At 46.0% G+C, this 22300-nt stretch overlaps 1 protein-coding gene across 10 annotated transcripts in view; it reads right to left on the reverse strand.

Annotated features, from left to right (window-relative positions):
* LOC144694436 (C-terminal-binding protein 2) overlaps positions 1 to 22300 on the reverse strand; it is a 312875-nt gene that overhangs the window by 56849 nt on the left and 233726 nt on the right. For all 10 annotated transcript variants that reach the window (XM_078564845.1, XM_078564840.1, XM_078564844.1 and 7 more), the window contains 2 exons: positions 19665 to 19819; positions 5208 to 5352 (listed from right to left, as the gene is read on the reverse strand). In XM_078564845.1, coding sequence (XP_078420971.1) covers positions 5208 to 5352; positions 19665 to 19819 — 300 coding nt within the window. The remainder of the gene's footprint in view (positions 1 to 5207; positions 5353 to 19664; positions 19820 to 22300) is intronic.

Below are 22300 nucleotides of genomic sequence, written 5' to 3' on the forward strand. Positions count from 1 at the left end.
ATCAATGTAAGAAAATCAGTGGTCTCAGGAAAGATGCTTGGAGAACTCCACTCCATACCTTCCTCCAGTCAGGAAAACAATTGTGCAGGACTACTTTTTGTTTCCTGTCACTCAGCTAACTTTGTATCAATGCTGCCACTGTCCCTTTTATTCCATGGGCTTCAATCCTGCTGGCAAATCTATTATATGACACTTTATCAAAACTCTTGGGCGTCCATATACACCACATCAACCGCGTTATACCCTCATCAACCATCTTAGTTATCTCATCAAAAAACTCAATCAAGAATTGGGGTAAAAACATAACAGACAAGTAACAGCGTTAATATTTGCAATATTCTTTACCTACCAACCTAACAGTCAGTAAGTGGTAATTCTCAACTTCATTCATTGCCATACTGCTTTATTACATCAAAATAATGCATAAACAACAGCTCTGGTGAATTAATAAATCAGTAGGGCAAACAGACTGTTTAATTCAGGGCTCTATGTTGCAAGGAATGTACGGCATATAAGAACAGAAACTCCATGTTACAAAACAAGATGGACAACCGGAATTAGTGAAAACACAGTAACTTTTTACAACAAGGACGTTGCTGCATCTTCAAATATGAGTTTTTCATATAAAAAGGATTCAGTGAGAAGAAAAATCTTCCTGAATTCTCCACTTATCTATTGTACAGGTGACAGCAAACTCACATTTCCATCAATATTTACAAATGTGCAAAGCTAATTTCATTACTGCAACAGCTCAGGCTATTCCAATAATCATGGTGCCTCCCTACTCTGCTTGTGGAGACAACACAGTCCCTTAATAGGAATAAACTGTGCAAGGTTTCAGCTCCAGGAAATGTATGTTACCAATTAGCTTGCTGCACTACACAGCAAACATATTAAGCAAAATATTTAGGTAATAACCAGCTAAAGTGCATCTTTACATTTGAAAATGTATCCCTTTACAAGAATATCAGACATTACAACAGGGTTCTTTGTTCAGTTTTTAATCTGGCATACACTTAAATCAGCATCTTGTAAGCATCAACAACTGTCTGGGCTGTTTCTAACAGAGAGTACAGTTTATTAAATGGCACTCTGCCAATTTGCTCTGGTGACCTTTAATTTGGCTCATGTTTTCTTTACAAATAGTAATCCAGACTAAATAACTACATGGTTCCTTGAGTTAGATTCTTAAAAGGTATTTATACAAAACTACCGTACATTTTTTTTGATCAAAAAAGTTGCTTGTCAACTCTGGAGAGCAAGGACTCTTACTTCCAGCAGAGCTCATAAATCATGTGCCCTTGTTCTAAGCCAGTATTCAATACGGAATTCACAAAATGTCAGGGAGATTTTCCCAACTCCTTGACCTGGGTTTTAGTGACAACCAGTGGCCATCTCATTCCTTGTGCTTCCTATAAAGATGCTTTATCCTGCATTGTAACTATTTGGAAAAGGCTTAGATCATCCATTTTTGGGGAGAAGGAAGCAGAAGTGTAAAGACATGATGAGGATATTGCTTAAAATCAGGAGCAAATAGCTCTGTCAGATCATTTTCTTCATTGTTTTTGTAGACCATTAACTAGCAGATAGCTTGAACTTAGTAGTGTCAGAATAAAGCTAAAAACACTAATTCTGCAATTTTTGTTGCTTTGATAAATTAAGTACATCAGGGTTTTAACTTTTTTAAAAAAAAAGTGTAATTCTAAATTAAAGACAAAAATGGACAAAATCTGTCAGCCATAGCTTGGAACAAAAACAACCTTCATTGCTGACTTCTGCTGAGATACGGCTATACAGGCACACTGACTGAACGCATAGCAATCCTTCATGTTTGAGCTCATTCAGCCAATGTCAGTGGCCTATTTCAACCATGGAAGCATGAGCAATCAGGAGTGGCAATTGGAGTGATTTTCTCTCTGACTTCCCCTAGCCAAGGAGTCCCAAGGCCAAATTGCAATATTCCTCCCACCATTTTGGCTGTCATTAACTCAGCTCAGGTTGGGGGAATGTGTGGTTCATTTCCATTCCAGATAACGTAATTACCAATAGTTCCATTGAGAATCTAACAATGGGGGGCTTACACAACGGAAGTGCTTTTGGGCAAGGAGTGTCATCACCGCACAACACTAAGGGCTGAGTCGTCCCAGATTTGCACTAAGCGCAGTAGTGGGTGTGAGAAAAGACATTTTACATGCCAGCCACAATGGCGGATTTTCACGCTGTCTCGTCCCCTTCCCACTGCATTAATTATGTAGCCACAGGAAACACACCGTCTCGCTGGCGGGTGGCCTCTGAATCATCTGCCCCGCTGCTACCTCACCATTTCCTCACTCTAGGTGCTATATCTAAACTGCAGCCGCGCGCACAGTTCTCAATGCTTGCAATCCAGGACTGCTCTAGTGAAGTCATGGCCCTGAAAACCAAGAAGAGATTAGTGACCCGTCACTGGAATGCCTTTTGGAGGCCTGCTGCGATGTCCTGCTCTGGCCGCAGGAGGTTCAGGAATCTCACCACTCTGGCCTGGGAGGCAGTGGCAGCGGTGGTCAGTGCCAACGCTGCACAGAAGAGGTTGGCCATCCAGTGCAGAAAGAGGATGAATGATCTAATCCATGCCACCAGGGTATGACAACCATCTCATCACTCTGAACTCACACACTTACAAGCCCATCACACATTCACTGGCATCTCATTCACTGCCAGCTCAAGGGACATCACCACTCATTCTCTCACACACACCCTCACATCTCCATCTGGCCTCATCTCCTCTGGAGGCTGCCTCCTCAGCCCTTACCATCTTGAGGCCACTTGCACAGATCAACATGTGCCCACACACACCCCCTGGGATACCATCCCCCACTTCCCCAGTACAGACCTGGCCCTTCAGCCTCTTCCCTTGCCTGAGGCCTCTTCTCCCCCTTCCCTGAGCAAGCCCCAGCTTTGCAGCAATTGAAAAGCCACCCTCGCCTTAGGCTGGTCTGGTAGGTAGAAACTTGCCTATGAGTGATGTAGTCCTGCCTGTGAAGCCTGACGCTGATGACCACGAGTGCCGTCCGAAACAAGGCAGGCAAAAAAACCTCAAAGTCCCAAGCGAAGTGCAGCGTGCCAGGCGCACGTCACTTATGAACAGTTGTGAAACATGTCGGCATGGTGCCTGGATGATCCAGCGTGGGGGGGATGATTCCGGTGAGCAGGACTTATAACGAGATGCTAAAGTACTGAAATTAGGTTTCCGACGTGTGGCAGCGGGAAACGTGACCTGCCATTGATGGGCGGAGCAGACGATCGCAAACTGGTTTCACGACAGCGTAAAACCGATTTTTTGGCCTTCCCCTCACATTGTCTGCTCACGCTGGCCATGATGCCCACCGCCAACGGGAGCAGACGATTCCGCCTCAAGTTACTTTTATACTGACAGGTCTCATTTGGAAGTCACCGATCTGAAAAGTTAGGAGAAGCAGCCAAAATCATACACTAAGGGATGGATCTTGAAGAGGTTTTACTACTGCCAGAGAGGTTTAAGTAGACATGCCCTGATAGTTGGGTGGCAGTAGCTCTGCCATTAATGGTGAGGTGAAGGGTTTGGTATTTATAATGGGAAACCAGCAGGGAGAGCATTAAAAGTAGTTTTGGAGGTGACAAAGTCGTGTTTAAGTTTCTTCAACAGCAATGGGGTTGGATGCATGAAATGACCCTTCTCATACATATAGGAAGTGGATGTACAATTGTGCAAACTGCTTGAGGCATGTGCAATCCCCACAACCGCCACCACCCAACTACCCCCCCCCCAACCCCCCACCCCACCATACCTCCCCCTCCCCCTCTATTTGTTGTCAATTTTACTTGGCTTCCTCTATTGCTGTAAACCTATTCAATTTCACAGGGTGGCATTCTTACCATCTCCATGAAAAGAGCCCCTGTGTGAAGCTTTAATGTCTTGAACTTCATGGGCAGGTCTTTTCGTATGGCGGGCGGGCTTGGCGGGAGCGGGCAGTCGTGGAGCCTGTCACCTGCCCGCGATCGGCTCCGCGCCGCCATTTTATGCAGGCGGGCCAATTAAGGCCTGTTCAGCATAAGACACGAGCGGTAGTGCTCAGCGCTACCTGTGCGGGTGGGGGGAAGAGGGAGAGTCGGGGCCAGCGCTCTTTCGCACATGCGCGCGAAAGAGCGCTTCAATCTCCCTGAGGCACGGAGCTGCCTCAGGGAGATTGAATCACTATTGAAATTTGTAAATACATGGATTAAAAATTTATTGACTGTCACATGAGATGGGACATGTTTTTATATTTCGGAAATTTCTTTTATTTCATTATTGAAAGCTTTAGGAAACCTCATCCCGCTTGTGGATGAGGTTTCCTAAAAAACGTGAAGGCCGCTTGGCCTTTTCGCCTGCCCACCAACCTTAAGGTTGGACGGGCAGCGTTAACAATTACATTAATGACTCCTTAATGGCCTTAATAGGCCGTTTAAATATCAGCGGGCGCGCAGCTGACTCTGACGCACGCCCGCCAAACGAAACATCACGAGACAGCGCAACGATGTTGGGACACACACCCGACGTCAAAACGCATCATTTTATGCGTCGGCATGTTGGGCCCGCCCCTGCACGCTGACCAGAAAATTCTGCCTTATGTTTAAGGGATACATATAAATTCTGATGCGAGGTCAATTAATGAGGACATGCAGTTTTGTTAACAAAATCATAATTATTTTTGAAACGTAACAACTCATATCCTCTTTTATTGTATGGAAACTAAGAGGTTCAAATTGGTTGAGGAGAGACAGGAAGAGATTACTGAATATATTTGCCACTCTCTGCTCTCCTCCCATTTTTGACAGACAAGGGAGTCAAGGCTTACAGGGGGGCAGTCAGGAAAGTGGACCACAACCAGATCAATCACGGTCTTACTGAATGGCAGAACAGGGTCAAAGGGCCAAATGGCCTATTCCTGCTCCTAGGTCCTATATTTCTATGTTCCCAGCCCAACACTCCCCAGAAATACAATAGTACATTTTCCATTGACTGTGTTTGTACCTAATTCACACACACAGCATTTCAGTTTCTCCTTTAGTAAATTACAGAAGCACTTGCATGCTGATGCAACCACATCTGTTCCCTTGCTGACTTAAACATCACTCTGCAATCAGATTTTACAAAAAAGCTTAAAAAAGACGTATCCGCTAAATGCAATGCTTGGGACTCAACTTACCGAGCTCTCCTGCAGTCTTAACATCAATGTTGTCATAGCCACTGCCTATCCGTACAATTATCCGCAGTGCTTTAAACTTCTCCAAGTCTTCTCTGGTCAGAGTGATATTGTGGTACATTAGTGCCCCCACTGCTTCATTTAGAACCTACAGAGAAAGAGAAATTATTATTCAACTACAGGAAGTAGGCATGAGGTCAATTCATTGGCATCTTCAGTCTCCATGGGTGCTTGGCTAGTGCATCACACGATACAGTTACAAACAGGTACATATTTGAAGTTCCAAAGCATCAGATATGAAATTATACAATGAGCTTATTGAATTTGCTTGTGTGCATGCAATGTCTGTCAAATTCCAATAATCTGGACCCAACCACACAAGCGGGGTCGGGGTCAACCACCGCACCGCACCCTCTGCCCCAGGTCCTCAATAAGGCACTAAATGCCTTTGATACCTTTGTTCAAAGGACACCCCCTCCCTCCCCCCACCAACACCCAAGTGCTGCCCTGGCGCTGCATCCACGCACAGGTAATTGAGGTGGGGGGCAGGGTAAGCGAGGGAAGTGGCCACACATTAGGAACACCTGTATAGACTGACCATGCCTCTGCAGCTAAGACAAATCAGGCGCAGCCACAGTGATATGATTGGGGTCAGGCTCTTAGTCTGCCTGCCCATCCAAGCAATGCAGAGGCACCAAAGGGCCACCCAGCACTCCATACCTTACCACCCCCCACCCCCGCAGACTTTGAGTCCGCCACCACTTTATTGGACCGTGGAGCAGTTGGGCTGCACACATTGTACAATCTCCTCGCCAACACTGGCCATGTAGCAGTCACTGCTGAAGGCGTTCACAGCCCCTTGCAATCTCAGCATCCTGCTTTGGACCAGTGTCCCCCATGTCGCAGGTCGACAAGGCAGCCATACAGTGCACTCACCTCTGGTCATCCGAGGGGTGACCAGCACTCTCCGGGAAGCATTAAGGGGCCATCACACAGGGCCAGGAAAGGTGCTAAGTACAGCCATGATAACCACGTCTCTCTCTTTCATGCTGCAGGAGGACCATGTCAGGATCATGGATCCTGGTGACCTAGCTGTATGCCTGACGGCCTCCAGAGACCATAGAAGACGGAGGAGAGAGTGACTGAGGCACCTGGCTGTGCAAAGGCAGGAGCGAGCAGCAACCTCATGAAGAAGAGGCAGCAGGGGCTCCCGCACACGCTGCCCAGGAGCGACAGCGAGCCGTGGCTGGTCGGTGCCTAGTGACACTCAGGGTCTATAGATGCTGCCTGCCATTCCTGCAGATGACTGAGAACCAGTGTTGCCGACGACTGAGCATGTCTAGGGACCGGGTGTCTCACATCTGCCACTTACTGTAGGACTTGGCGCCAAGGGGACATGGAGGGCCTACTGCCAGTGGCTGTGAAAGTGACTGCGGTGCTCAATTTCCATGCCAGTGGGTCCATTCAGGGCTGCACAGGTGATCTCTGTGGGATTTCACAATCCGCCACCCACAAATGCATCCATGATGTCATGGATACCGTCTTCTCCATGGCACACAACTTTGTGCATTTCGCCCGGGACCGGGACAGCCAGGATGCAAGGGCCATTGGGTTCACCCTAATCTCGGAGTTCCCACAGGTCAGGGTGCGACTGACTGCACTCATGTGGCGCTCAGGTCTCTATCGCTACACTCTGTGGACTTCATCAACTGCAAGGGCTTCCACTCACTTAACGTGCAGCTGGTACGTGACCACCAGAAACACATCCTGCAGGTATGTGCATAGTTTCCAGGGAGTGTGCACGACGCCTACATCCTGAGCCACTTGCAGATCCCTGCAGTCTTCCAAGGTCCACAGAGGCTGCAGCGTTGGCTCCTTGGGCACAAGGGCTACCCGCAGAGGCCGTGGCTGATGACACCCATGCGGCAGCCTCACACTGCAGCAGGGCGACGCTATAATGAGGCTCATGAGGCAGCTCAGAACTTGGTGGAACAGACCATTGGGATACTGAAGGTGCGGTTTCAGTGCCTGTACCGCTCTGGTGAAACCCGCAATGCAGTGCGCAGAGGATGTCACACATCATCATTGTCTGCCGCGCCCTTTACAACCTGGCACTCCAACGGGGAGACGAGCTGGCTGAGGAGGAGATGCACGTCTTCTCCGATGAGGAGGATGCTGATGGGGATGAGGGTGAGGGAGTCCTCGATGGTGACGACGAGGAGGATGCGTGCGAGGGGGTCTTCAGATGAGACGGTGACAGGAATGAGGCTCCCGCAGTGGCTAGACGAGGCAGGCGCACTCAGAAGGCCCTCTTGGCTGCAAGATTTGTAGAGGATGATGACGACATGCAGTGAGGTGACCCCATAGATCCTCATCACAGTTGTGAACGTTTGACTCCAGTCTGACTTATTGTAGCGCCAATACCTTCTGTGAGAATACTCCTGTCATGGAGATGCAGTGGAGGTCCTAATAGTCGCTTGATCGCAGAAGGATGATGACAACATGCAGTGAGGATACTCAAATTTTCACATAGCCTCTGAGGATGTCTGACTCCTACCTGGCTGCTCACTTGCCCTCCATGATCAGGGCCATCTCAGAGATGCAGCCATGAAACTTTAGACGCATCTAATGCTGTGTCCGCTTCAGCACCTCAGCCCTTTAGGAGCTGGTGCACAGCATCACTGGTCGCAGATGCTGGTGTGATAGGGGCCAGCCCCACCTTAAAGATGCTGAAAGCACACAGAGAGAATGGCGGAACTCTGTGCTGCCTGCCCACTACATTCTGGCAACAATGACCGAGGTGCAGGCATCAGTAATATGTCCAGGGAGTGTGAGGCTGAACTATCACTGTGGTCTGAAGGCTGCACAGAGTATGGGGAAGAGGCCCTGGACTGAGACACCTGCTTTTTTATCTTGTGCAGAAAGGTTTCACATCTGAGTGACAAGAAAGAATACTGCTCATCAGGTCAAGGGGCCATAGGCAGAGAGACATTCTTAGGAGTTTATTGACAACAGTGAACAGTACGTACAAGTGATCAACACCCTTGGCCAGGCTGTGCAACTACTTTTACCTAACTTTCCTAACCCTGCCACTATATCTTTGTGCCCCCCAGACATCCACAGCAGAGGTAGAGGCAGCCTGCTGACTGTGACACCCTGACTGTGGTGGCTTTGGCGGGCCTCCTCTGGAGGGCCGAGACTTGGAGGGCCCCGGCCTGTTTTTGGGGTCCTGCTGTGTGGCAGTGGCACATTCCTCGGCCTGTGAAGCTGGAGCTGCGGAGGTCACAGGAAGAGAGGATTCGGATGGGCCGGTCACTCCCAGAGTCACCTGGGTGGATGGCCCCGGAGAGCCCACCTGCTGATCCTCCCCACTATGGGTGTCCGAGGGCCCCTGGCCAACTCTGAGAGTGGAAGGGGTAGCTGGAGTGAGATTGAGGTGCCTAGCACTCCTCTCACGTACACACTGTTTGAGGCCAACTATGGCATCAGCGATGGAGTTAAGCCCGCGCAGCAGTACAGGAGTGACGTCCTGGACCAAGGTCTCCATGGCGGCCGCTATCCTGCCAGTGTTGACCTCGGTGCATTGCAATGCTGGCACTATCACCTCAGCCTGAAGACGGACAGACTCCTCCATCATGTCTTGCAATCAAAGGGGTGCAGCGGACATCCTTTCCTGTTGTTCCCGAGCTTGCCTTTGCAACTGTGACTTGACCGAGTCCAGAGGCTCGTCATCTGACTCGGACTCAGCAACGTTCTGGCCTCCAGCAATCCTCCAAGTGCCGGGGACCTGAAGAGTCCCTGCCTCCACCTGCTGCACATCGGAAAGTGCGATGTGCTCACCAGATTGTGGTCCTGAAGCTACTCTAAAGCTAGGCCCCACTGAGGTGTTTATCTCTGCACTGGTGGAGGGTGTGGGTGAGCGTTGTGACAGGACTTCAGGGAGGGTGCCCTTGGATTCCTCTTCAGAGGTTTCTTCGGACCTTGATTGGAGGCCCTGAGTCTTGGGCTCTGTCGGCTGTTTGACAGATGTGCCTGCGAAAGCAAGGGGAGATAATTAGTGCATGGCAAAACAGGACAAATCACTCATGGTATGGTTTTCTGATGGATGTTGCACTGCCTGACCCTCACTTGGTAGAGCAGCGCCGACCTCACCGACAGCACAGGACCGGTCTCGGTCATCACCGGCCAGCTGGATGGCTCTGTTTTCAAATTCTGTCAGAAATTTGATTTCCGGCATCCCTCCATCTGTCTGTGACCTTTCCCTCCTGTTGTGAACCAGTTTGTGCTGCAAGGATAGAGATGGGGAGAGATCAGGACGCCTGCTGGGCCAGATGATAAGTATGCCTGGCATGTGTGGGTGGTGAGTGGTCCCATAAATGGGATAAGGACAGTGTGTGTGTGAAAGAGTGAATGGTAATGTCTCTTGCTCTGGAAGAGAGTGAGGGCCCTGTGGATGTGTGACAGGTTTGAGAGTGCGTGAGTTGGGAATGATAAAAAGAGTGACTTATCCAGGCGGAACATGGGAAGATCATTCATCCTTTTGTGGCACTAGGTGGCTGTACTTCTTTGCAGGGTGACCACCGCTGCCACCACCTCCCAAGCCGGTTTGGTGACATTGCTACCCATCCTGCAGCCAGAGTGGGGGTACAGCAAACCCGGTGGGCCTCCACGGCATCCAGCAGTCACTCGAGGGACCCGTTGTTGAAGCTGGGAGCAGCAGTCTTTTTGCCTTTGCTGGCCATGTCTCCCGGACAGCGATGGTGAGCTGGTGGTGATGAGCGCTTTGCAGGAGGCTGCCTTTCAAAGATGGCCGTCGTGATGCAACAGCGGGCAAATGAGAGCCTGCCTACCGTGGAAATGGCGTGTTTCCTGGAAATGCATAAATAATGTGGTGGGCTCAGGAAGATGTGGTGTGAAAACCCGCCATTTTCGTCGGTGGGTAGGACCCCATTTTACCCGCCCGCTACCGCACTTAGTGCAATTCTGGAAAAAGTTTCCAATTCAACAACAGGAGAACTGCAGCAAACCACTCATCCACAAGTGGGTATGAAGAGCCATTATCTATCTCCATTGTATAGCAATGGCTCTTCTCTTTTAAGTCATTCTGGGTAGACAACTGTTGATCATGTGACCAAAACTGGCTTCTGATATCAAAATCCTTTATTATCTGAAAACCCAGAGACCTGAGTAGTCTGCAAACATCACCACTGCAGAATATCAGCTCAGACCAAGGCAGTATCACCAAAGTCTTTTTAAATTTGGAGGCTTCTACATCTTAAAAAGCCTCCAAGCCTAAATCCTCAATCCAAGTTCACCTGTAAAGAAATTTGGCCTCCAGGAACAAAAACCACAAGTGCCTAACTTTGTGACCTGCTGAACCTTCATCTCTTCGAGGGAATCCTGCATTAATCCTGATATCCAAATCCAACTATCTGAACTCATCCAAACTACAATTCAAGAGTGGAAAAGACTCCTTGCTTTATCAGACCTGCAATGACTGTTCTATAATGAGCCAGACACGTGAACTACAAAGTATTCTTTTGTTTCCACCTTGTAAAAGTGCCCTGTTCTCTCTAACTATATTTATTCTTGGGGGTGTGTGTGTGTGTGTGTATATATGTATGTGCATCCACGTGTGCATGTGCGCGCACTGAATGACTGACGTAGCATTTAGACTTTCGGGGTGAATGTGTGAATAGAAAGTCCTCTTTATTTAAACTCACAAAAGTTTGCTGCTGTTATTTAAATTGACCACACACTCCAGGGGCTAAAAGAAATACACAAATCTTCCTCTCCAAAATCTGCGCTTATTATGGACAGTAAGGGAAAGGTACAAGGGTTTCAGTTCTCTCATGACCCATTTACACTCCCAGAATGGTGCAAATGATGAGCTTACAGCAGAACTTGCTGTGCCCCTAGCCAGGCTGTTCCAGTACAGCTACAACACTAGTATCTACCCGGCTATGTGGAAAATTGCCCAACTATGTTCTGTAGTAGGACAAATCCAACCCAGCCAATTACCGCCCCATCAGTCTACTCTCCATCATCAGTAAAGTAATGGAAAGGGTCATCAACAGTGCTATCAAGTGGCACTTGCTTAGCAATAACCTGCTCACTGACACCCAGTTTGGGTTCTGCCAGGGCCACTCAGCTCCTGACCTCATTACAGCCTTGGTTCAAAACAAAAGGGCTGAACTCCCGAGGTGAGGTGAGAATGACTGCCCTTGACATCAAGGACACATTTGACATGGTATGGCATCAAGGAGCCCTAGCAAAACTGGAGGCAATGGGAATCAGGGGGAAAACTCTCCACTGGTTGGAGTTAGACCTAGCACAAAGGAAAATGGTTGTGGTTGTTGGAGATCAGCCATCTCAGCTCCAGGACATCATTGCAACAGTTCCACAGGCTAGAATCTTCGGCCCAAGCATCTTCAGCTGCTCCATCAATGACTTTCCTTCCATCATAAGGTCAGAAGTGGGGATGCTCACTGATAATTGCACAATGTTCAGACACTGAAGCAGTCCATGTCCAAATGCAGTAATATCCAGGCTTGGGCTGACAAGTGGCAAGTAACTTTTGCACTACACAAGTGCCAGACAATGATCATCTCCAACAAGTGAAAATCTAACCATCATCCCTTGACGTTCAATGGCATTACCATCACTGAATACCCCAATATCAACATCCTGGGGATTACCATTGACCAGAAACTGAACTGGACCAGCCATCTAAATACTGTGGCTACAAAAGCAGGTCAGAGGCTCGGAATCCTGCAATAAGTAACTCATCACCTGACTCCCCAAAGCCTGTATGCTACCTACAAGGCACAAGTCAGGAGTGTGATGGAATACTCCCCGCTTGCCTGGATGAGTGCAGTTCCCACAACACTCAAGAAGCTTGACACCATCCAGGACAAAACAACCCGCTTGATTGGCACCACATCCACAAACATTCACTCCCTCCATCACCATCACACAGTAGCAGCAGTGTGTACCATGTACAAGATGCACTGCAGGAATTCACCAAGGCTCCTTCGTCAGCACCTTCCAAACTCACGACCACTACCATCTAGAAGGACAAGGGCAGCAGATACATGGGAACACCACCACCTGGAAGTTCCCCTCCAAGTCACCCACCATCCTGACTTGGAAACATATTGCCTTCACTGTCACTGGGTCAAAATCCTGGAACTCCCTTCCTAACAGCACTGTGGGCGTACCTACACCACATGGACTGCAGCAGTTCAAGGGGGCAGCTCACCATCACCTTCTCAAGGGCAACTAGGGATGAACAATAAATGCTGGCCCAGCCAGCGATGCCCACATCCCATGAATGAATATTAAAACAAATCACATGTGCTGCTCTAAATCAGAGAATATTAAATGCCTTGTCAAGCTAGTCTCTGCCCTTTTCCTTGAAATCAAATAACACTGATATTAGTGAGCTATGGAAATCATATCAAAAGCACAGAAGGAACTGCGGAGTGTTATAATTTCTTTTCTACAAATAGTAAACCGTACCTGAAAAATTGATACCAAACCGAGATTTAGCTGACATTTTCCTCGTGATATTAAGACTAATAAAAGATTTTGTTATGAGTTACAAAATAAAGTCATTTTATTTGTGAAAATGGATTGAAATTTGTGCTATTAACACCTTCAATGATAGGCAAACAATGGAAAAAATGGCACAGAAATAATTAGCACTGTGAAGGGCTTGGTGAAGCCTCTAAAAGCCTTGCTGAAAGGAAGTTGTGCACAAATTGTGATAGACTGTTACATTTTGAGGGCTTCACAAGATAGCTTACTCTTCTCAACCTTAATCATCAGTTCTGTAAAATGAGCCCGTGCTCTCTACAAGCTGCAGTGTAACTTGAAATGTACAGCATCTGGCAACATGTCACTGCCCAGAGCCAAACAGAAACATTGGCCATTGTATTTAACTCACTTATTTGACACTACACTGTTTGTCTTCCCCTAGACTTCAATTAGTAAAGGAATAAACACACTGTGAATCAGCTTATAAACTATGAACCAGATTTATTAAAATTAATAATTGGACAGTAGTTGGGAATCCATACTGCCAATTCCACTTGATTACAGATTTTTTAACTTCTCAGGTACAAAAATAACCAAAAACATGACATTTTGCCAAATCTCTTAGTAATACTAAACCTGAACACTTAATGCACACGTGTGGTTTGTTCACTAGCAAATAATCTATCTCCATTGGCATGGAAGATCTGAATGTGACTGGAGAGGGAATCATTCGCTGAAACAGTGTCTTCCAAGCTAATGAAGTGAAGAGCTTAGTCGCAGTCTTCAGGAGGACACAGGCAAATTAAATTTACTGCAGATCAGTGTTAAGTGATGCATTCTGAAAGCAAAAATGTGGAAAGGCAATACAAACTAAATGGTATAATTTTACAGGAGGCGCAGAAACAGAGATCTGGGGTTCACATACACAATGGGGCAGAACAAGTTGAGAAGGGTTTTAAATTAGGGCTTTATAAATAATGCGCAAAAGCAAGGAAATTATGTTAAACCTTTATAAATCGCTGGTTAGTCCTCGGGTGGAATATTGTATCCAATTCTGGACATGACTTTAGGAGAAAGGATATCAGATAGTTGACTCTTGGTGAAGGTGCAGAAGAGATTTACTAGAATGGTATGAGGGATGAGTGACTTTAGCTATGTGGAGATACTCGAGAAGGTGGGATTTTTCTCCTTCAGGCAAAGGAAAACCCAAAGGTCTTTTATCAATACATTAAGAGCAAGATGTTAACTAAGGAAAGGTTTGGGCCTATCAGAGGTGTACAAGGTAACTTGTGCGTGAATGCAGAAGATGTGGGCAGGGTTCTTAATAGGCACTCTGTCTCTGTCTTCACAAAGGAGAGGGATGATGCTGACATTCTAGTTAAAGAGGAGTGTGAATTATTACATACAGTAAGCATAGTGAGAGAGGAAGTACAAAAAGGACTGTCATCCTTGAAGGTGAAGAAGTCACCAGGATCAGATGGATTGCATCCCAGGCTGTTAAAGAAACCAGGGAGGAAATAGCAGACGCTCTGAGGATTGTTTTCCAATCCTCACTAGATACAGGCGAGGTACCAGAGGATGGGAGGTCTGAGAACATTGTACCATTATTTAAAAAAGGTGCGAAGGGTAGGCCAAATAATTATAGGCCGGTCAGTCTGACTTCAGTGGTGGACAAATTATTAGAATCAATTCTGAGACACAGGATAAACTGTCACATAGGGAAAGGAAACCGGATGGATACTTAAAAAGGAAAAAAAAATGCAGGGTTATGGAGAAAGAACATGGGGCTAATTGAATAGCTCTTTCAAAGAGCCAGAGAAACGTGATGGGCCAAATGGCCTCGTTCTATGCTGTATCATTCTATGTAATTGAAGTTTCCTAAACTCCAAATGCTGGTTAGGCCCAAATCCGTTTACACCGGACTCTAAGCGTCTTGACCTCAACTGACTCACTTTAGAACAAAGTCAGCACAGAATCTAGACTGTTCTGATGAAAGCTCACAGACCTGAACGGATAACTCTGTTTCTCTGTACACAGATGCCGCAAGACCTGCTGAGTGTTTCCAGGGTTTTCTATTTTTATTTCGGATTTCACACATCCACAGTATTTTGCTTTTGAATCCACAGAAGGGTTTACTGCCAAACCACAAGCCAATGCAGGCAGATGAGAGGCCACCGCCGGGCCTTTCCCCAGGATCCCACCATCCTGGCGATGGTGATCCCGCCTACCGAGAGCTACTCAACAGCTTCACCAGTGAGGCAGCGACTGCAGTCAGAACAACGCCGACCTGAGGCCTAGCATGGCAGAGTGATCCCGGTCATAGGTATGAAATGGCGGAAGGAGTTTTGTGGGGTGGGGGTCGTGGCATAGGGGGATTGTAGGAGCGCTCAGCAGCAAGGGCAAGGGGGTTGATTTTCAGTGGCCTCCCGCACTTCCTGATGCAGAGTCCCTCAGGCACCAAGTGCCTTTGAAGGAGGGACCCCCCCCCCACCGCTCCCTGGGAGATAACAAGCAGCCCGCACAGGTTTACTTTTCGTGCTCCCTGCATGGTGATAGGGCAGCCCACAGCTGGTTTAATGCTAGCGGCAGCGTGATGAAGCCCTTAAGCGGTCATTAATTGACCACTTAAGGGTCTTAATTAGTGGCAAGGCAGGAAGGCTATCCACAGGCTCCAACTTAATCAGGGTGGAGGTGAGAAGGCAGTGGGGTGTTCGCCTGCCATCTTCCAGCCCGATTAAATGCCTTCCCTGCTCCAAATATATCACTATAGATTGCAGAAGATTCCACCTCTGCGGCTTCCCACAGCCATTTTTCCACCCACCTTGTTCAGGTTCACCAGCAGAGGTTGGGAGCCTGTTGAAATTATGGAAATAATTCTAACCTGGGAAATTGGCCTAAAACCCACAGGCAAGGGGTGGGTTCAGGAGGCTGGGTGTAAACCTGGCCACGTGTATTTCTCAAAGGCCATTATATAATGCTAAAAATTATTATAGCACAATAGATAGGGTGAACTTCTGATTAGCCACTGAAGTGACTGTCAGCCCATCCTCAATGCTGTCCTCAAACTGAACCATGCCACCTTCCTTGCGCTCAACTCTCCATGACTGCCCAGAAGGGAATCTGCATGACAGCTCACCTACTAAACTGACCAAGTTACTACTGGCTATTTCACTTGTGTCTGAGTCATTCATTGACTTCGCTCCTTCGTGCGCTTCTGAAACAATCTGCCACTCGTGTATTTTCTCCATTTAGGAGTGACTGACTTCTGAGCTGTAAGCCCATCCTGTGAGTCTTTTTAAATAGAAGAGGGGGAACTTGTTTATAATTCTTAAAATGTTTCCTCTCTTTGTATGTTACTTTCCACTGGTTCGCCCTCCCTATGCCTGAGCTGCTAACTTCCCCAAGCTCCCCATCAATTGCTCCAGGATTGGCTGCTGGTGGCATGTCTTATTGAAAACCCGTTGAGGGTAGCACTAGAGGCAAACGTCAGGCAATTCTGGACTTTCAATTTGGATCGTTCTGAAGAGAGTCATGAGTTCATCGAAATGAATTACTGGCTCATTTCAAAATATTCCAGACTGCATGTTTCAAAAAGTAAACATACAGGACCCAAAATTCTACCATCATGGGATCCCAGTCCTAGCCTAAATTCTACATCGAGATTGATCATTTAAATATCCAGAGGCATACAGGCTGTGCAAATCCAGCCTGCAATGACTCAGAAAGGTTGGAGGCAGGGGGAGCATTAGAGACAGAAAATTCCTGCAAAGAAGTTCCATCCCAAAAGTTTCCTAAATGCTACCAGGTGAAAAGGTGAAACAGTTTCTAAGAGCTCCCAGTCAAAGATGATTTCAGATATTTTTTGGAGCTTAAACCTACAGCTTTGAGATGAAGTGCGGCTAACTTAATCATCTCCTCTAAAGGCTTAGGTTAAGTCATGTGGGTCAAAACTTCGCACAGAGGCCGTGGCCTTGCACACTTCCAACTGAGAAGTTAGGGGTGAGCATATCCTCTGTTTTACTGGGAAACCCTGCAGCAATTTAATGGGCAATGGGCCATTAATTAGCTCGAGAAGGGACTTCCGCCCCCGGCCACCCCATCCCCATCCCCCAAACATGGGTTAAAGTCCAGTCTCCGAGAGCTGCCAGCCAATCAAATGGCCAGCAGCTCTCCAGTTCCAGTGGCGCCACCAGGAGTGATGGTCACTGCTGGGACTACAGGCAGTCCCCAAGGAAGAGATGCCATGGACCTGGAGTTTAAGTGAAGTCCGGAGTTTTGCCAGCGTCAGGTTGGCAGGCCCCGTTGAGTGGGGAGAAGAGGGTGTGGGAGAGGAGCAAGGTTCATCAGGGCAGAGAGAGGGGATTATCTTGGGGCCGTGCTGCTTTAGGGTTTCATGGCAAAAATTCTGGCTTGCTGCATTGTTTCAGTGAAGCTCAACGCGAACTGGAGGAACAGCACCTCATCTTCCGACTAGGCACTTTACAGCCTTCCGGACTGAATATTGAGTTCAACAATTTTAGATCTTGAACTCTCTCCTCCATCCCCACCCCCTTTCCATTTCTTCCCCCCTTTTTTGTTTTTTCCAATAATTTATATAGATTTTTCTTTTCCCACCTATTTCCATTATTTTTAAATGTATTTCCACCCATCGTTTATCTATACTTTTTATGCCCTTTTAGTCTTATTTCACCCCACCCCTACTAGGGCTATCTGTACCTTGCTTGTCCTGCTCTCCACTCTTAATTAGCACATTCCTTTAGATAATATCACCACCTTCAACACCTCTTTGTTCTTTTGTCTGTGACATCTTTTGGTTATCTCCTCCTATCACTGGCTGCTTGTCCCAACAACCCCCCCATTCTTTCCCCCCCACCCCCTCAACTCCCCCACCCCCAAACCCTTAAACCAGCTTATATTTCACCCCTTTCCTATTTTTACTTAGTTCTGTTGAAGGGTCATGAGGACTTGAAACATCAACTGTGCTCTTCTCCGCTGATGCTGCCAGACCTGCTGAGTTTTTCCAGGTAGTTCTGTTTCTGTTTTTGTTCTGGATTTCCAACATCCGCAGTTTTGTTTTTAATTTTTACCCTCAGTTTTCTGTCATTTATGTACATCCATCACTTTGGGGGTGGGCACCAAGGTCCACCCGAATTTAGTGTGTATATTTGGCCAATGTAATACTGGCATATCTGACTTAACTTAAAATTCCACCCGCCTGCACTATCTGGAGTTACACCAGTTTCGCCTTAAAGGGATTGAGGAATTTCAGGCTCTATGGTTTTTGCATTAATTGAAACAGTGCTTTGCTACACCTATTATGACCAAAATATCTGGTCGTCATTTCCTATGCCTTCAATGAACAGAGGACTGAATACATAAAACTTGTTTTAGCCAATCATTTTGCACCAGAGCTACCTGCAAAGGAGACCGAACTAACATCAGTAACCAATGTAAATTCAATTTGCTCCAGACTCAGCCTTTTTGGTGAATAAAAGGAACAAATTTAAATTTGCAGAGTGGATTTCTTTTATTTCACATTAAATTTTGTTTTTTTATGATGTAGTCTGCATTCCTTTAGCATGTACGCAGTGCCTACTAAAGATCAGAACAAAAATCTGGTATTATTTTCTGGTAATCAAAAGTCAAAGTGACCTACAGCTACAAGAACTAACTACAATTTATCAAATTCCTACAAAGCAAAACCTCAGAACACAAAGAATGTTTCTATCACAGTGTCAACTATTTTGCAAATTGAAGTCTCCTTGCAACAAACCAACCCCAGGACCCTCCTGCTTTATTTGAGAAGCCAATTGTAAAGCAGCAGCATCTACTTTCATGGATCCATTTAGGACATGTGCTTAAATCAAATTGCCAGTAAAGGATCATTTCTATAACTCAGGCTTTTCACAAAGCTTCCTCTTTTGGAGCTGAACCTAGGATGCAGAGTACTTTCCCCAAGCCATAGGAAAGAGGATGGTCTTGGTTATACCACCGCAGAACTGTTTGCTGCTTTGCAGGGAGATTGAGACACATTCCGGGTAGGTTCTGTTATGGAGATCATCAAATAAAAGAGATATTGTAACTAACTATAATCATTGTCTGTGAGCATTTCTAATGTGTTTTTTTTTTAAATTATAATATATGCGCTGCAGTACAGCCAGTAAAATGTCTGAGGGGGAGTAATTGTGGTAGGTATTATGTGGAGCATGAATCTGTTGTAGGATTTTTCAGCATAACATGATTTCTTTGATTCTAAAGCACGGCCTACACTGCAAGCCTGGAAACCTTTAGCAGAAAGAGAGTGACGGTGAAAAAGCTAAAAACTAAAGAAAACATGTGAAGGGGTTAAATGGAAACAACACAAATCATGAAATATTAAAGAGTACTGGTTACCAACAGCAACTGATAGACATACGTACCAATCTGGCAGGTGCTGGTGGAAGGGCGGGATCTGAAGCCAAAAGATTTACTTCAGAAATGAAGCTCAAAAGCTCTGCATGCTAAAAGGACCACATTGGTGCCTTCCTGTAGCATTATGTCTCTGGGTGCATCAGCCTGATCCTTGCCTGAGCTTCCTAATCTGGTCTGAACCACATTCAAAGTTAATGCTTCGGTTGAGAATTAGCGCATGAAATGCGTGATGTTAGTTTACTGGGGTGTGCTCCTAACTAATGAAACCATAATTTGTTTGCTTTTTAGCTGGGGAATTTTAAAATTTATTCTTGGAATATGAAAGCCGTCGCAGGAATCAATGACTATTGCTAAACCCATTAGAATCAAAGGTTACTCAAACATTTCTTAATCTGACAAAAACCTAACTGGATAAGGGGAGGGGAGGTGGAGATGATGCTTAAAAAGGACAAAATGGACAAATCGCGACTGTTTTACCTTGTTCTCCTTGAGGTTAAAACTGAATACTACCTTTTCATGAATCTCCTGAGTAGATTGTGCATCACAGAAAGCAACAGTTGCCATGTCCTTCAGGATTGGCATCTCCACGGTACAGTCTCTGCCATCTAGCAGTGCCACCAGAGGGCGTGGGTGCATTGGTCCATTCATAATTTGTGGACGGATACCTGCAAAGAAGAAATGAACGTGAACTGTTACTAAAGGCCAATTCGGATCGGGATGAGCATGGATCTTCAGCAAACATGAAATGCAGCCAAATAAACCAACAGGAAAAAGCAAAGCAAAAAAATCAAATGCTGGAAATCTGAGATAGAACTAGCCGACAGTGAAATAATGGCGAGAATTATTAACCAAGGCACTGGTTTATATGTTCCTTTAAAACAGAATTGTGAAATGCAATCAATAAAACTCCTGGAATTCCTTACAATAAAAATGGAATTTGCCATTTTAAACCCGTGGCCTTGACTAGCATACATTTGCTTATAGAAATATCAGCAACTATTCCAGTCCCTATAAACGCTACATTCTCATCATTGAAAGCATGATGTGAGCACTCTTTGCACAATAATTCTTCTTGTATGATTTAGCACATAGCATAAAAATATTTAAAAAGTACCCACAGCACTAGCATGACAGTGCTCATATACTTGCATTGCAATTCTATCTGCAGGACCATCTGGCACTCAGATCCTCCTCTCACAGTTTCACCTTTCATCACCAGTGGAGGAAAATACTGCAGCGATACGGGGAAAGGGCAGGGGAGCGGGGCCAACTGGGTTCTTCTTCGAAACAGCCAGCACAGAATCGGTGGACCGAATGGCTTCCTTCTGAGTTGTACTATTTTATGAGTCTATGATCCACTGATTAGGTGTTCTTGGTGCAGGGCAAGAAAGTAGACCCTTAAGTCACATTTATTATAATCCATAAAACTGCATTTTAGAACAGGGTTTCCCCCTCCTGATTTTCTCCCCCTTCTGCCAATCAAAGTGATTCATACGGGGATAATACTGTCACGGGGGTAATACTGTCTTTTACGGCCTCTTTTCTCTAACTGTCTAACTAGCATCCTTTAGAGTGCATGTCGGATATATTTAACCTTGGACAGCATCAGTCCCAGGCCAGAGATTCACACATGCACAGAAGCATATCTGATTCTTTGTCCTCCCCACCTGAGGCGATTTGTACTGGTGGCTGGGAGCAGCTGACCGAGCACAGAAGGAAACAGAATCAAGCCAGGGACTTTCCTAGAATTTTTAAAAATATATTTCCTGAAAGGGTATTTTGAATTTTAGATCTTCCAGCTAGAAAGTTAACAGAGCAAAGTCAGCATATCTCATGCTGGCTGTGAACTGACGCAGTACAAGGTTTCAACCATGCCCTTTGCTGCAGTGGGAACAAATGTGAGTTAATCTGAGACTTCGCACTGGAACCTTCCCTGGACTGAATGCATATTCTCTACTCCATCTCAGTGCAAGGTGAAAATGTAACTTTTGCCTTTCAACTTTGGAAGAGAGAGAAAAAAAAAATCCAAATTCATGTCCTGGACACAGGTGGAGACAGCCAAGGGTATAATTTTATTTATTTTCACTGTGCTGGCACCAACATGGATGCACTTTGCATTTCAGTTTGTCGAAGCATCGACTTATTGAGGAGCGCAAAGTGCTCATGTAAGTAGCGAGCTAGTGAAATTTTTCTTATTTTATGCACTTGAATACATGTTGCCATTCCAAGCTTGAATTGTACCTGGCAGGACATTTGAGCTAAATAGCATTAAGTTGAAGAACAGTGGAAGAAATTTGAGATGGATTTGGTGCAAAACCCAGTATGAACAGGAGCCACAGGTCAAGTTTACTTTGATGTTGCTGACATCTGCACAAGCCCCGCATACCCAGGAGCTGATGGCACTCAGCCCGATATAAAAACAGTTTAAAAGCAGTACCCAACCGGTACATTAACTTGAATTAGTTTAAGTTTGATCTTTTACTACAGGTTATGGATAAGAATACCCTAAATAAATCTGATGACAGTACTGTTTGACACCATCAAATATTCATGAAGGCATCGCAATAAATTTCCAGCAAGGTTTCACCTCAGGAATGACATCAGGGGTTTGGGGTCAGCGGGCGGTAGGGGGTAGGGGGGAAGACCTCCCACAATATTGGGCCAGAGCGGAAATAATTTATTGTAAAGCACGTGTAAAGAGGCTATAGGCACTTGGAAGGCCTGTGAAATTTAAGAGGGAAAATAATCCCAAATAATCCACCGTGGCTGTGTACCACATGCACTCTGGTTCCCTGTGTAATATATATTGCATGATAGATGGGTACCGCTCATTCTCTGGTGTGGGGAGGCAGGATGGGGTGGGGTTATGCAAAGAAGAGAATGAACATGACCTAAATGTTGCAGTGTTACTAGATGTGCTCATGTTGTGAAATATGGAGAAAAACATTTTTTTTTATCAGGAGTCCTGAGCAAATAAAATGATCCCTAAATGCAGACAGGGTAATATTTGATCAAAAACCATATTGCAAACACAAGAGAAATCAGACACCAGTGAACCAAATCCAATAGAGTTCAACATGGTGTGATTTATCCTCTGTTAGCAAAACTTCACGCTACATCTTTACATCACCCCCATTCTGGCTGTA

The sequence above is a fragment of the Cetorhinus maximus genome, chromosome 20 (genome assembly GCF_964194155.1).
Source record: "Cetorhinus maximus chromosome 20, sCetMax3.hap1.1, whole genome shotgun sequence".
Taxonomy (NCBI): domain Eukaryota; kingdom Metazoa; phylum Chordata; class Chondrichthyes; order Lamniformes; family Cetorhinidae; genus Cetorhinus; species Cetorhinus maximus.